The sequence below is a fragment of the Condylura cristata genome, unplaced genomic scaffold, assembly GCF_000260355.1.
Source record: "Condylura cristata isolate star-nosed mole 26May11 unplaced genomic scaffold, ConCri1.0 scaffold00016, whole genome shotgun sequence".
Taxonomy (NCBI): Eukaryota; Metazoa; Chordata; class Mammalia; order Eulipotyphla; family Talpidae; genus Condylura; species Condylura cristata.
The window spans coordinates 2,945,915-2,959,691 of NW_004567117.1; the positions used below are offsets into that span (position 1 = coordinate 2,945,915).

At 37.1% G+C, this 13,777-nt stretch overlaps 1 protein-coding gene across 9 annotated transcripts in view; it reads left to right on the forward strand.

The window, feature by feature from the left end:
• PIEZO2 (piezo-type mechanosensitive ion channel component 2) overlaps nucleotides 1–13,777 on the forward strand; it is a 431,477-nt gene that overhangs the window by 209,564 nt on the left and 208,136 nt on the right. For all 9 annotated transcript variants that reach the window (XM_012725841.1, XM_012725836.1, XM_012725834.1 and 6 more), the window contains exon 4: nucleotides 1,236–1,278. In XM_012725841.1, coding sequence (XP_012581295.1) covers nucleotides 1,236–1,278 — 43 coding nt within the window. The remainder of the gene's footprint in view (nucleotides 1–1,235; nucleotides 1,279–13,777) is intronic.

Sequence of the window (13,777 nt, forward strand, 5' to 3'; positions counted from 1 at the left end):
ATAGAATTCTCTGCTGACTTAGCCTACCTATCAGAGCTGGACTCCAACACTCTGCCTTTCCAATTCTCTATTACGTAGAAATTTACTCTCTCCCTAGTTGTTTGTTAGATCTAAGTTCCAGTTAAAAAACAAGCAACCTGAGATTGTATTACTCTCGGCTAAAAGCATCCCTACACCAACATCTATTCAGAAGAAAATACAATCAACTCATTATAATGTCAGAAAGTCTGTCTAACTCTGAGAGACAAAGGGGACCACCTCAAGATAAACCATTGGAAGCAGGGATCTCAAGAAAGAAACATAAAATGAGCAGAGGGGCTTCGTAGCTACTGTAGAGACCATGCTGAATATTCCACTTCCTGTTTGCAGAATGAAATCTTACACAAAACTTGTAAATACATGTCCTGATTACCAGGCAACTAGTACACAATACAACATATGATTTTTGAACAAGATGAATATTTACCTTCAATAGTTACTGAAATCAAAATATTTTAGCCACTTACTGAGTGAGCATCAGAAAAAATATGAAACAATGGATAAGTATGAATGCTTAACTTTTGCCAAAACAGACATTTTATTAAAATGGGGTTTGATCTTATTTAACATTTAGAAAATTATTATGCTTAGCATGTAGAAAATAGTTGTTACATAAAAAAATATTTCTGAAACTTTTTTTGTAAATTTGCATATATGACTTTGACATAACACTTTTGCATTCAGGGGACTTCTGACTCAAATGCTTAGCTTGAAAATAAGGAACGATAATCTTGTGCTTTGGTATTGGTTAGACAAAGTCACAGAGTAAAGTTTGTTAAAATTTTAGAGTTGTAGCTTTCCATATGCTATATGAAATTAAAAACTGAATTTTAGGTAGAACAGTTTATCATATGTTTTCCATTATTTTGACAGGAGGGTTTTGAACTGGACACATTTAAACTTTCAGAGATCGCGTTAGTGGCCTACTATATTACCAGAGGAAAGTGTGGGAGAACTTTGTCACTTTGTAAGGCCTGGGGGGGTGTTGGTGAGTAGGGGCAGGGAATGGCCTTTAACTACTCAAGTGACTCATTGTTTGACTCAGATCTTTTGGACTGAGGATTGCAATGACACATTTTAGAGAAAACTCATCCAACTTATAAGTAAAACCCAATATGTAATAGGGAGTGTAAAATCAGGATGTAAATCTTTGTATACTTAATGTATACTAATTCCATTCCTTCCTTTCATTACAGGCTCAACATGGGAAAAGACATTTCGGCAGATTGGCTTTGAAAGGTAAGCACGTCTCTGTTTTTAGCCACTGATGTCTTATTTTATTCCAAGTAATTTATTGATCAAAAATCAGTTGTCTTGCCACCACCACTTCAATAATTGTGTGACCTGAAGATATAATTTTGCCCTTTGTGTCCCAATTTCTTTATAAAGTGGACATTTGCCTTATAAAATTCTTGCTTTCACATAAAGTGGAAATGAAATTGGAAGCACTAGGTAAAAATGCTTAAACAGTAAAGTGATACCTTACAAAGTTGTATAGATAACTAAGAGAAGTAGGTTTGACTCTTCCCTGGCTACATTACCTCATATAGTTAGATCCACTTCTCTAGTTTTAATACATAGAAACTTACTGTCTTCCTCATTATTTGTTAGATCTAAACTAACTAAATAAATAAATAAAACTGAGATTGTGTTACTCTTAGCTAAAAGCATTTTGACAACAACATGAATTTCAAAAGAAAAAAGAACTGACTCATTATAATGTCAGAAAAAGTAGAGGTAGAACCAATAGAATGATTAAACCTTTTGCAATCAGACAGAGTCATGCCTTCCTATTTAGCATCTTATATGGTACCTTCAGTTTCCTTTTTTTTTTTTTTTTTAAGGTTAGTAATAGGTTTATAAGAGAAAGGGACATGAATACTCAGGGAAAGAGAGAGAGAGATAAGTTTGCTAATGCATCAGGCCAATTGAACTTATAGTTTCAACACAGCTATTGAAATAAAGTAAATGCAACTTTTTTACACTAAAAGTAGATTTTTACTAGTTTTATGGTATTGAAAATGTGTTTTCATCAAAGTAACAGATTGCTTACAGCCTATAAAAGAAACAATAAAGAACTCTAAAAGAGCATTCACATGGGTAGTTTAATGGAGGTTGAATGGAACATGTGCACATATGGTGAAGAAAACTGTAACAAAATTACAATGAAATTATAATAAGATTGTTATAAAATTATAATTTAAAATTATAATAATAATGAAAAACTTAAAAATGCATTGGTTTCCCAATAGCAAAAGAGAGCAACCTACCACCAGACCGTGACAGCAATTCATATATTATTTAAAAATTCATTCAGAGATTATTTCTCTACATACATTTACATTCAATTTGCATCATCACCATTGCTCTGCCACTAAGTTCTTGTAGTTAGCTTTTAAAGATTCTGGAGAAAGTTTGTGTAAATGGGCAGATTCCACACACTGACTTCAAGCAAAGCATGGAACAGCACCTGATTTTTATTTCATGTGAAAACCCCTCCCAAAGAATTTTTTCCTCACATCTTCTTTCAAAATCTGAAAAATATCAAACCAACAAAGGGGGAAACTGGACTTCAGTTACCCATTTCCCAGCTTTGGTAAGACTTTGTTGTTGAAGCAATTTAAATAAAATCTCAGACATAATGTCATTTTTTTGTCCTCACATGGGTCACTACACAGCTCTGAAAAATACGGGTATTTTCTTCCAGAAGCATACTTCCAGTTGTCATATGAAGCACAAATAACAATAAGTCCTTAAAAACCTAGCCAGTGTGCAAAGCTCTTGCTTATTTCAAACTACAGATACTGGTTTGAATCATACTCCTGGAGTTTATACATTCAATTCCAAGTTCTTAATCCTCTTTTAGATCACTTCCTCCAGTTCCTTCTCAGCTACATTTTGTTTTTCTTCATATCATTTGACATCTGAGTAAACAAGGTCAACTGTCTCTAGATGTCTCTCAAGCTAGATTTGTGTGTTTATGATACCATTTAACTTGTTCAGTCCCCCTATTTCATGTAAACTCAAATTGTTTCCTTTCAGCCATTGAGAACAACTCCAGCTGACTCTTCTTCTCCTTTGAAAATAGGTCCACTAGTCTGTTAAGCCTCCCATGTTTCTACTACTACTAACGTGCCAAATCAGCTCAATATTCTAGAGCTGAGGAGGAGACAGCCCTCCCCCCCAAGGGGCTCTATTTTCCTTGGAGAGTGGCTATTTTGAAGCACAGTCTAAATACTGGGGATGCACATTAATTTTGCAGTGGCATTGCTTTCCAATTGTTTTACTAGATGAAGTTAGGAAACAGATTAAGAACGAATATATCTTGAATTCTTACATTATTTCTATTTTAAATGTAGCCATGCAGAATATTTAACATTTCTGAAATTATATGTATATCTCTTTTCATTTTCACTAAATATGTTGGTTCTTAACAAAACATATTTGTTCAATTTAATGCATATATATAGTATATTCAAAATAATACTATCAATAATACAAATATTACCACTAGTAATAAGACTTCTGAAGATTTTAATATTTTTGCTCAATCCTGATTTTTATTTTCCAGTCAGAAAAATAAAACTATAGTTGCTTTTTTGTTTGTTTTCTCCTATGGTCATATTCTAAATTTTATATGTAACTTTCTTTTCCTTCAAATCATTTGAATTTTATTCTTTTGATTTTTATTTTTTCTTTTGATTTTATTTTTAATATATTTATATGCTTCCAAGAACAAAGTACATGACACTTTTTTTTCAGAGAAATGTTACATCCATCCCTTTCCTTGTTACCTGCTCTTTCTTCCTCTGTAGTTATCTCTATAATTTATGGATTTTAGATTTAACTTCATGATGTTTATTTTTATTTTCATTTGCAAAATAATAGTTATGTATATCTGTACCCTTGTCCTGTTATTGCATAAAGTGTCATATACATTATTCTATACTTTGAGTTGTTTTCATTGAAAGTATCTACCTATCTATCTATATATATATATGAAAGTATATATGTGTGTATGTATATAGATATATATATGTTTGTATGTGTATGTACATATATATACATATATATATAGCAAATCACTGCACACCAGTGTAAGCAGGTCATTTTCACTTCATTAGCCTGCAGAGGGTGTGGCTTCACACTCATTCCCTATGAGATTGTTTGAATCAGACTCACACAAATTGAGAATCTTATCAGGTATGAAACTTCACTATTAATGTCAAGGGTGCAATTGATTAAAATACACTGACTGTGAAGGGATAAATTGAGGACATCACATAAGCTTCCAAGGTCCTTCCTACTCATCAGATCTTTGTTTTCTAACCGAGAGAGAAGTGAATTTTCTAATGACGTTTACAGGTCGCTTGCATAGCCAAGAGCATTTCATTTTGCAACATTCCCAGTTTTATAGCTAAAAACATTGAATAACTCACATGACATTATCAAAGGAGTCATGCCTTGTAAATCCATGAATAGATTTGTTTATCCTAATAATTCAAAATCAGGGATGTTCTACTCAAAGCATTCTGAGGATGAGAGCTCTTTTCCCAGCAGAAAACTAAAACAAAACAATCTACTTGTCCAGTGATCTAGTTAATATGTTTACAAGGAAACTACAACGGGTCAGTTGCCTTCATCCTTCTTCTGCATATCTGCTTGGTAATTAGGGGAGGAATTCATCTGAGGCCCCTGTGAGTCCTTCAGTACTGTATGGATAGACATTTAGACACAGCCTTTTAGGATTACTAAAAACAAAATGTTGTAATAAATAACCTTATACACAGTTGTATTTTCCCAAATTCCTTAGGGATAGATTCCCAAGTACAATCAAAGAGTGAATTCATATGCAATTTTACTAAATATTGCCAAGTTTCTCTCCCTAGAGTTCCAACAATTTGTATCCATATAGCAGTGAGTATAACCACTTCCCAGAGCCTCACCTACAGAGTATGCTATAACATCTGGGGTTTGTTCCAATCTGATAGAGGATAAATGTTACTTCAGTGTCCTTTTAATTTGTGTTCATGCTGAGCAGATTGAGATTCTTTGCTATCTCCTAAGTGAAACACTGGGCAGGAACTTCTAATATGATTAAGGATTCAATGATCAAGAGGACTTGGCAATTGAAATATTTTCTTTCTAGTTTATACAACTGTATTTTTTTAAAAAGATTTATTTATTTATGCATACAGAAATAGGGTACAGGCCAGAGGTGTGAGGGGTGAGAGGGTTCACCAGAGACAGAGTGGGGGAGCAGAACAGGCAGAATGAAGAAGTACACTGCTGAGGGGAGCAGAGAGCGAGACAGGAGAGGTCTGCTGCTACATGTGGGTTACTTCCCTGGTCTAGGATTGAACTCATGCTGAAGCGACTGCGGCTACCTTCATAGTGTTATGCTTAACCCATTGTGCCACCAAGGAGGGTCCTTATATGTTATTAACTTTTTCTTTATTGAATTGCAATGCAATGAAAACAGGTTGCTCCAAGCAGTGTTGAGCAGTTACTAATCCATAATGCCCACTGATGAGGGAATAACAAACTTTTTTCTGCAAATGACAGAGAATGAGCACTCAAGCTTTTAGGCATTCAATTTCTGTTGCAATATCTCAATTTTGCCATTGTAGCAGAAAGGCACCATGGAAAAGTATGCAGGGTTTCTGATAAAGCTTATCTACAAAAACAGGGAAGTGGCAGGACTTCGCTGCTGGCCATCATCTATTGACATCCACTGGAGACTGTGACTGTATGTCACAAGCAGAGAAACTCAAAGAAATCAAGTAGTCTGATCACACAGAGAAAGCCACTTATGTGTAGGTTTGCTTACTTTCAAAAACTAAGATCTACACCTGATACTACATTGAATTCTTAAATCACTGGTCGCTTGTCCTTTGCTTTTTTTTTTTTTTTTTTTACTATCTTTATAGTTCTGGGGACATATTCTCAAATAATGAATCTTATTGATTCTTTTCATGCTATACATAGCATTCATATAAGCTCCATATTATAATGCTTAATTATATATTAAGAAATATATCAGGCCCTTCCTGGTGGCACAGAGGGTTCAAGCACAGCACTGCAAGTCAACCCCACCTGCTTGAGTGCCAGTTTGATCCTCGTCTCCTGAAGTGATCACATGGCACAGCAGACCTCTTCTGTCTTGCCCGCTGCTCCCCTCAGCAGTGTACTTTGTTGATTTGCCTGTTCTGCTCCCCACTCTGTCTTTGGTAAATCCTCTCGCAGCCCCTGAACCTCTGGCCTGTTCCCCAGTTCTGTATACATAAATAAATAAATATTAAAAACAAAGAAATATATCAAATGGCATACTTTATTTTTGGACTTTCACTTCAATGATCACTTTGATTTTTAGATTTTTAGTGTCATTCCATGTGTTCCATTTTAAGTGTCAAAGTATTCTCACATTGCATCATGTATCTTAAAGTATAGAACAGACAGGGCCCTCCCTGGTGGCACAACAGGTGAAAGCACAGTACTATGAAGCCACTGCAGCATGAGTTCCATCCTTGGACCCGGAGGTGACCTACATGGTGCGGCAGACCTCTCCTGACGCACCCACTGCTCACCTCAGCAGTGTACTTCATCAATCTGCCTGTTCTGCTTCCCACTGCCTCTGGTGAATTTTCTCAAACCTCTCCTGTACCCCAATTCTGTATACATACCTAAATAAATCTTTAAAAATATATATATATATATAAGAGACCTTAATCTTGTATATAATTTTGTACCTAGAGTTATAAAGACTATGTAAAGCAATACTAATAAATATAGCCCTTATTTTTCTTCTCAAGTTTGACATTTTATGTTAAAGGGAATTCCAGTTATATCTTAAATGAAGCCATCTAGTTCTTTAGAGCAACTATTAGAGATATTGATCCTTTCATCACTCTGTTCTTTGAAGTTTTCCAATCAATCTGTTGACCGGTATACTATTTTAAAGTGATCATATCCAAAGGAAGGAAAAGAAGTGACTGAGCCAGCTAAAACTTCAAAGCTTTCTTCATGATTGTCTCAGAAAACAGGCACATTATTCACACCATAGCTGAATTCATGGTAATAGGTCATGTTCACCTTGCAGACAATCACACTGCCCATCTCTGGGGAGACTGCATCGATTTTGGGATTTCATCACAAGAGTGATGTAACATGGGAAGACATCTTGGAACCTAAGTTCACATATCATGGTGCCAAGTCTAACATACCTCATACCGGGGCTGGAGCTATGTATACCACATAACACAAGATCGGTTATGATTTTTGTTTTCAAGAAAAATTATCTGTACCTTACATAATTTGGTTTTAATCAGAAAGTTCACCTTTGCATTTTTTTAAAACTATGATTATATTTCCAAATTATATTCATTCATCAAGGTTATGGTGATACAGGTGGGTGGCTTTGCAAATTCACTGGTAAACAAATATATCAATTAGGGTGTGGTCGAAGTTCCAGTAGTTCAATAGAACAAATTTTTCTCACTCATGCAAATTCTGAGACATCACTAAAGACAGCTTACCTCTATGGGTTTACCACTGGTTGGCTTTAATCTTGTGGCATTCCGTCTTAATATGGGGATTCCGGGTTTAGTTAAGAGTGGAAGGAGAATTGGAGAACTGCATATTGCATTTCATACATGTCTACTAGGAAATGGCATTTCTCACTCTGTTCTCAGTTTATGGCCCAAGCCAATTCACCACTATACTTGCAGAAAGGGAATAAGAAATGGATCTATTGAAAGTTCTACTAATATCTATCACTTTGACCAAAGTTGAGTTTATTTGCTAAAACTGCACTTTTCATTTGAGGAAAAACAAACACTTCTTCAAGTAAATAGTCTCATGAATAGTAACCTGCCAACAGAAATAAAAGTTCCTGTTTTCTGGGAAATCTTATTACTGCTTATTTAAAAATAGCAATCTCTTACTGATCTCTTATCCCTTTTTACTTAATAAGCAAATAACTACTCTTAACATACTTCTATCACTAGCACAGAACCTTCTATCACATTGGTAACAATAGTGTGCATGACTTATTTTATACTTTAGTTTCGTTGCAAAAAGAAATATATTGCCCCTCCAAAAACATTTAATATACACATACTCTGAAAACAACCTGCTATGGTGAAATAAAAGTTTAGAATGTTTCCCCCAGGGTAAACATAATTCAAAGTCATGACCTTGCCTTTTGGGAATTTGACAACCTTCCATGGTCCTTGAGTGATCAGCCTCCACCTGTGTCTGTCCCTCGGTGCTTCCATCTGCCCTTCAAGCATTGTGGCTTTTGTGACTTTCCCTAATGGTTTCCTCACAGGATCTCCACCTCTTTTTTTAGCATGCTTTAATTCTCCTTCTATGGAATTGAGCCTAGTATAGTGAGCATTTTCCCCTGTTTCTCTTCTCTTTTGGTTGGTGAAGTTCACAAGCCTGTGAAAACAGGCCTGTCTTACCATGGTGCATAAGAAATGACCTGAGCACTCCAGCTGAGCAGACACTAGATGGGTGCCTGTCTGAGCCTCAATGGGCAAGCAGGTGGGGTTCTGTTTGGGAGGTGCTGGTGAGGAGTTGGCTTCTGAGAGCAGCAGGTGACTAAGGCCCAGCCTCTTTGGATGACTGCTTGCAGCATTGTTGAGACAGGGTGCCTGTGAGGAGTGCAATGTCACTCTTGAGGTATAAGAGGAAGGTGGGGCTTTAGTTTGTGTGTCAGTGTGAAAAACAACTTAATTCTGCTCATATCACCAAAAGAACATTCCCTAGCCTCTCTCTCAAGCTCCTGCTCTACTGTTCTGAACTCAGTAGCCCAGGCTCTGATACAGTCCCTGAAAGGAGATGCAAGCTCTGGGACGGCAGGGGTCACACCTGCTGTGGCAGTTGAGGCACTTTGTTCCTAAGCATCTAGCAATTGAACGCCTTATTCCTTAAGTGAGGAAAGTGAAATAATTGGAACGGTTGTCCACCATTGTCTCTGGCTTCATTGTTTTTACCCCTTCATGCCTGGGCTTACCTACTCACACTCAGTTCATTCCCAGCCTCTACTTTCTCCTGAATTCCCCCCCTAACTCACTGACTGCCACCTCTCAATGCGCCTTCTCTGTCTTCTTGGCACTGACTTGTTTTGTAATAAAGCAGCCACTCTTTGGCCACACTGCCCTGAAGGCCTGATCTCAAAGCTCAGCAGGCTTAGTTAATACTTGAATGGTAGAACAAGGACCCCTGGTGTGTTAATCTCAGGTGCTCTTGTTCTAATCTCATAGGTTTGTTCAGACCTATGCTTCTGAAGGCAGATAGAGTCTTACGAGTTCCAATTCTTGTCCTGGGAGTGGACAACAAAAGGCACTTAATAAATGTTTGGTAAATAAATGTTAGGATGCCATTTCTCTATTGACTCAGCCAATACTTCCATATAAATTTTAGATTCTATTGGCTTTTTCCTTTAGAGAGTAAATTCCAAGGGAAACTATTTGAATGTCAAATTTTAAATTACTTTTTGACCCTGCAGCTATTTGATGCTCACTAGTTATGTTAATGAAATTATATTGTTTCTTTAGGTAATGTATTTTGAAATATTGAGAAACAATGAAAAGGTAAACTCCAATGGCAAAAATCTGCACCTAAGATACGAGATGACTAAGTAAAATCAATTTTGATAGAAACAAACATAGTACTCTGTATGGTTCCTGCTGATTTGTTAAAGGTAACAAGTCATAGATTAAATAGGATAATTTGAATAACTGCTCATTTATGCTATATCTGTTCATTTATCTTGCCTCTTTGAGAGGTACACAGAAAGAAAAAACAGTAAATTCAAATTGTGTCAAATCATGTAATCTTGTGTTTTCTTTTTTTTTTAAGAAGATACTCTTAGTTGGGATTTACTAATGTAATGTCAAGCTCGTAACTTTTTAAGCTGGTAGCAGTTTTACACATAGAAGTACATAATACGTGTTTCTTAATTAAATTATCTGCTCTGTTGTGTTACCTTGAGTGAAAGATGAGCTTCTACATTTTTTAATTCTTCTAAACTGTATATAAATAAGTATTCCTGGAAACATCAGCAAGCTTTGAAATTGTCATTTGTCAAAGAATTTATATTCAGGAAATGACCAGAGGAAAAGGATGTTTATGTATTTTAATGTTTAAAATTAAACCCAACTTATTTATTTATTCATTTATCTGAACATTTTCAAACATCCATTTGTGCCCACTCTTAGGCTAGATTTGGATTTTCAAATGAATAAGATAGGTCTTGGAAAAGAACGTAGATTTATTAAAATATCTCCTATGCTGGTCCCTCTGCAAAGTATTTTGGTGTTAGAATCATTGAATTCTCACAACAGACTACAGTCTGATTCTGCTGACTTCAGCTGTGCTAACTAATACATTTATATCTCAGTGATTTACAATACCAGAGGTTTATTTGTTACTCATATTAAATGTCAGCTGCAGATGCTGTGGATTCACTGTGACTCTTCACCAAACTCCTTTTGGTATCTAGGCTGAAAGAGACTTCATTTGACATTTACTCTTCTCGTGACTGGGAAAAACTGCCATGACCAAGCCAAGTGTTTGCTCAGATGGAATATCTGTCACTTCTGCTACTTTCAGTCTCCTCAGCACACCATGTGACCAGCTCCAAGTCCTAGGGGCAGAGAAGCATGGTCTTCCATAGGGTGCAGTGTAAACCTCACAGGAATGGGCTTGGATATATATTCTTGCTTCAGGAAAGGGGAAGTGTCTATTGGAAGGAGTAATTCAGTAATATATGACAAAAGTAAAATCAGAGTGGTTAAGTACTATACTTAAGATTACGCAGCGAGTGAGTGTCAAAGACAAGATGTGAAATCAGGTTTTGTGACTCCACCTTCCATATATTAACAATTTAACACGTCAGAATTTACTATGCTTTTTGTCAACAAGCATTTGTTGGACACATTATAACCATATTTGCACAGGGGTCATGGGATGAGAATCTCTGTCTGATAGAAAATATTGATATGTATTCATAAGATACAAGCAGTGACTTAATACTATCATCAGTGCAATCATGTGAAAATGTTTTTCAAGCAGGTACTGTGTACTAGGTACTATTATAATGATGCACGTGGAAACAGGTGGAGGAGAGGAAGGATGTGTCGATGTGTGTTGGGGACAAGGGGATGAGGGAAGACTTGCCCACCTCACTGAGGAGGAAGGGGGAGTTGTTTTTAAAAATTTCTACCTGAGGAGGATTTAGAAGGAAGATGACATTAGCATCCACCCATCAGATGTGAGCGATAGAGAATAAGATCATAAATGAAAACTGAGAACTGGGTAAAAAGCACCTCAGACAATGCCAACAATTTCAGATCTTATTTTAGTATCTGAGAGCCAATGAAGGGTGTAAAAACCTGGGAATATAAAGTTAGATGACTTTCTAGAAACCGCATAGGAAACAACACAAGCAAGAGCTTACGCGAACAAGGAGATAATCCAGAAAGGACTGCAAGGCTCAGGAGATTAAATCCAAATGTCTGAATGGAGGAAATGGAAATTGAATATAGTGAGGATGTGTGCAAATTTTCTTTAGGAAATAAAATTTAAAGTTACAACTTGAAGAATGATTAGGTGTGGGTGTGTGGGAAAAGAAGGACTCTGGCATGAACCATAATCAATTGGATGTTCCACTGTGTAGTTGCTGTCTCCCCCATCGAGTCACTTCTATATCTGTTTACTTCTCTGCCCGAGGACTTTCTCTCTTCCTCAAACTTACTCCACTCAGGTAGAAAATAGTTTGGAAGGGCCTGAGATTGAAGCCCCAAAAAGCATAGTGAACAATGGAAGGAAGAGGACAAGGACACCTGGTTTCCTGGCCAATCTCTTGGACAGTCCAGGTGTATTCTGTAAGCCTTCTCAGAACTTCCTAGATCCTTGTGGTAGTTGACCTCTCAATACAAATTTGTGGAGTACTGTGCCTTCTCCACCCTTCCCTGGCACGCACCCTTACTTGGACTTTCCAGGAGTGCTTCTTAATTAAGCCACCTATACCCAATATCTCAGTTCAGGGTCTGTACTTTGGAAAATTGAGGTAACAGTACAACTGATAATAAATTATGAAGGTTGGATTCCAAAATTATCTTTGGAATGGGCTTATTTTATGAAAGTCAAAATGACACTATTATTTTAACTTATTTTAATCAAAAATTGGGAACCTTTGTAGTTTTTATTTATAACTTTTGGTGGAGAAGAGTAATGTCATATCATTGAGTCTTCAAGAACCCGGTGAAGTGAATAAACTTGTTTTCCAAAAAATTCCACACATGCACATATAACAACAACAAATTGCAAGCAGTTTGAGAGGATTCAGAGAACACTGTCCTTAAAATTTAGCTTTAGGCCCTCCCTGGTGGCGCAGCGGGTTAAAGCACTGCACTGAGAAGCTAAAGCCACTTCCGCATGAGTTCAAATCCCGCCTGCCCCGGAGGAGACCACATGGCGAGGCAGACCTCTCCTGACCCGCCCGCTGCTCCCCTCAGCAGTGTACTTCGTCGATCTGCCTGTTCTGCTCCTCACTCTGTCTCTGGTGAATTGACCCGCCCGCTGCTCCCCTCAGCAGTGTACTTCATCAATTTGCCTGTTCTGCTCCTCACTCTGTCTCTGGTGAATATTTAGCTTTAGGCCCTCCCTGGTGGCGCAGCGGGTTAAAGCACAGCACTAAGAAACTAAAGCCACTTCAGCATGAGTTTGATGAATTTGGTCTCCGCCGGCCCCAGAGGTGATCCCACATGGCATGGCAGACCTCCCCTGACCCGCCCACTGCTCCCCTCAGCAGTGTACTTCATCAGTCAGCCAGTTCTGCTCCCCACTCTGTCTCTGGTGAATCCTCTCACTGCCCCTGCACCTCTGGCCTGTACCCCAGTTCTGTGTGCAAAAATAAATAAATCTTTAAAAAAAATGTGTATCACCTCCCTGAAAATACAGTTTGAGTTCCACAGAAATCCTAAAGGGATTTTTGCATGTATTTACAAGAGAAATTAAATAGAAGAGCTAGGTATGAGATCTTTCTGGATTGGTTAAAACTAGGTTTGAATTTTCATTTAATAAATTCAAAAGATGCAATCTTGTTACTACTTAATTTGTTTTACTACATCTAATAAGAATTATTATATCAATAATGACTCTAATAATACCCAACTAAGCATTGCAGACAATCCTGTGTATGCATCATCTCCATTAAATCTGTAATTCTACCATGTGGTTATTAACACCATACCAGGTGGGGAGACAGAAATCAGACTCAGAGCACCTCCTCCCAGTTGTCAAGCCCTAGTTGTAAGCAGGGCAAAAGGGATTTAAATTCTGAACATCATTCAACCAGCTTTCTCACATTAGCTTACAGTGACAGTTGTCAGAAGTAACTATCATCTATCATCCTTCATTTTTTTCTCTTTTGTTTCTTTTTATATTTTTTATATTATTCTTCATTTTGTACTTTTTTTTTTATCACAGTTGTAGTCCCCATGAGCTTCTCATCACCGCTTCACCTATGTGCCATCACTATCACCTATGTGCCATCACTATAGTCCTATGTGCTCTTCCCACCCCTGCTTTGGTTTTATTCCCTCTCTTCCCTCATAGAATGTCTCTGGTTCATAATTTTTACTTGATGTCCTTTTTGCAGCAACATGGATGGAGTTGGGAAAGATCATGCTTAGTGAAATAAGCCAGAAAGAAAAGGAAAAATACC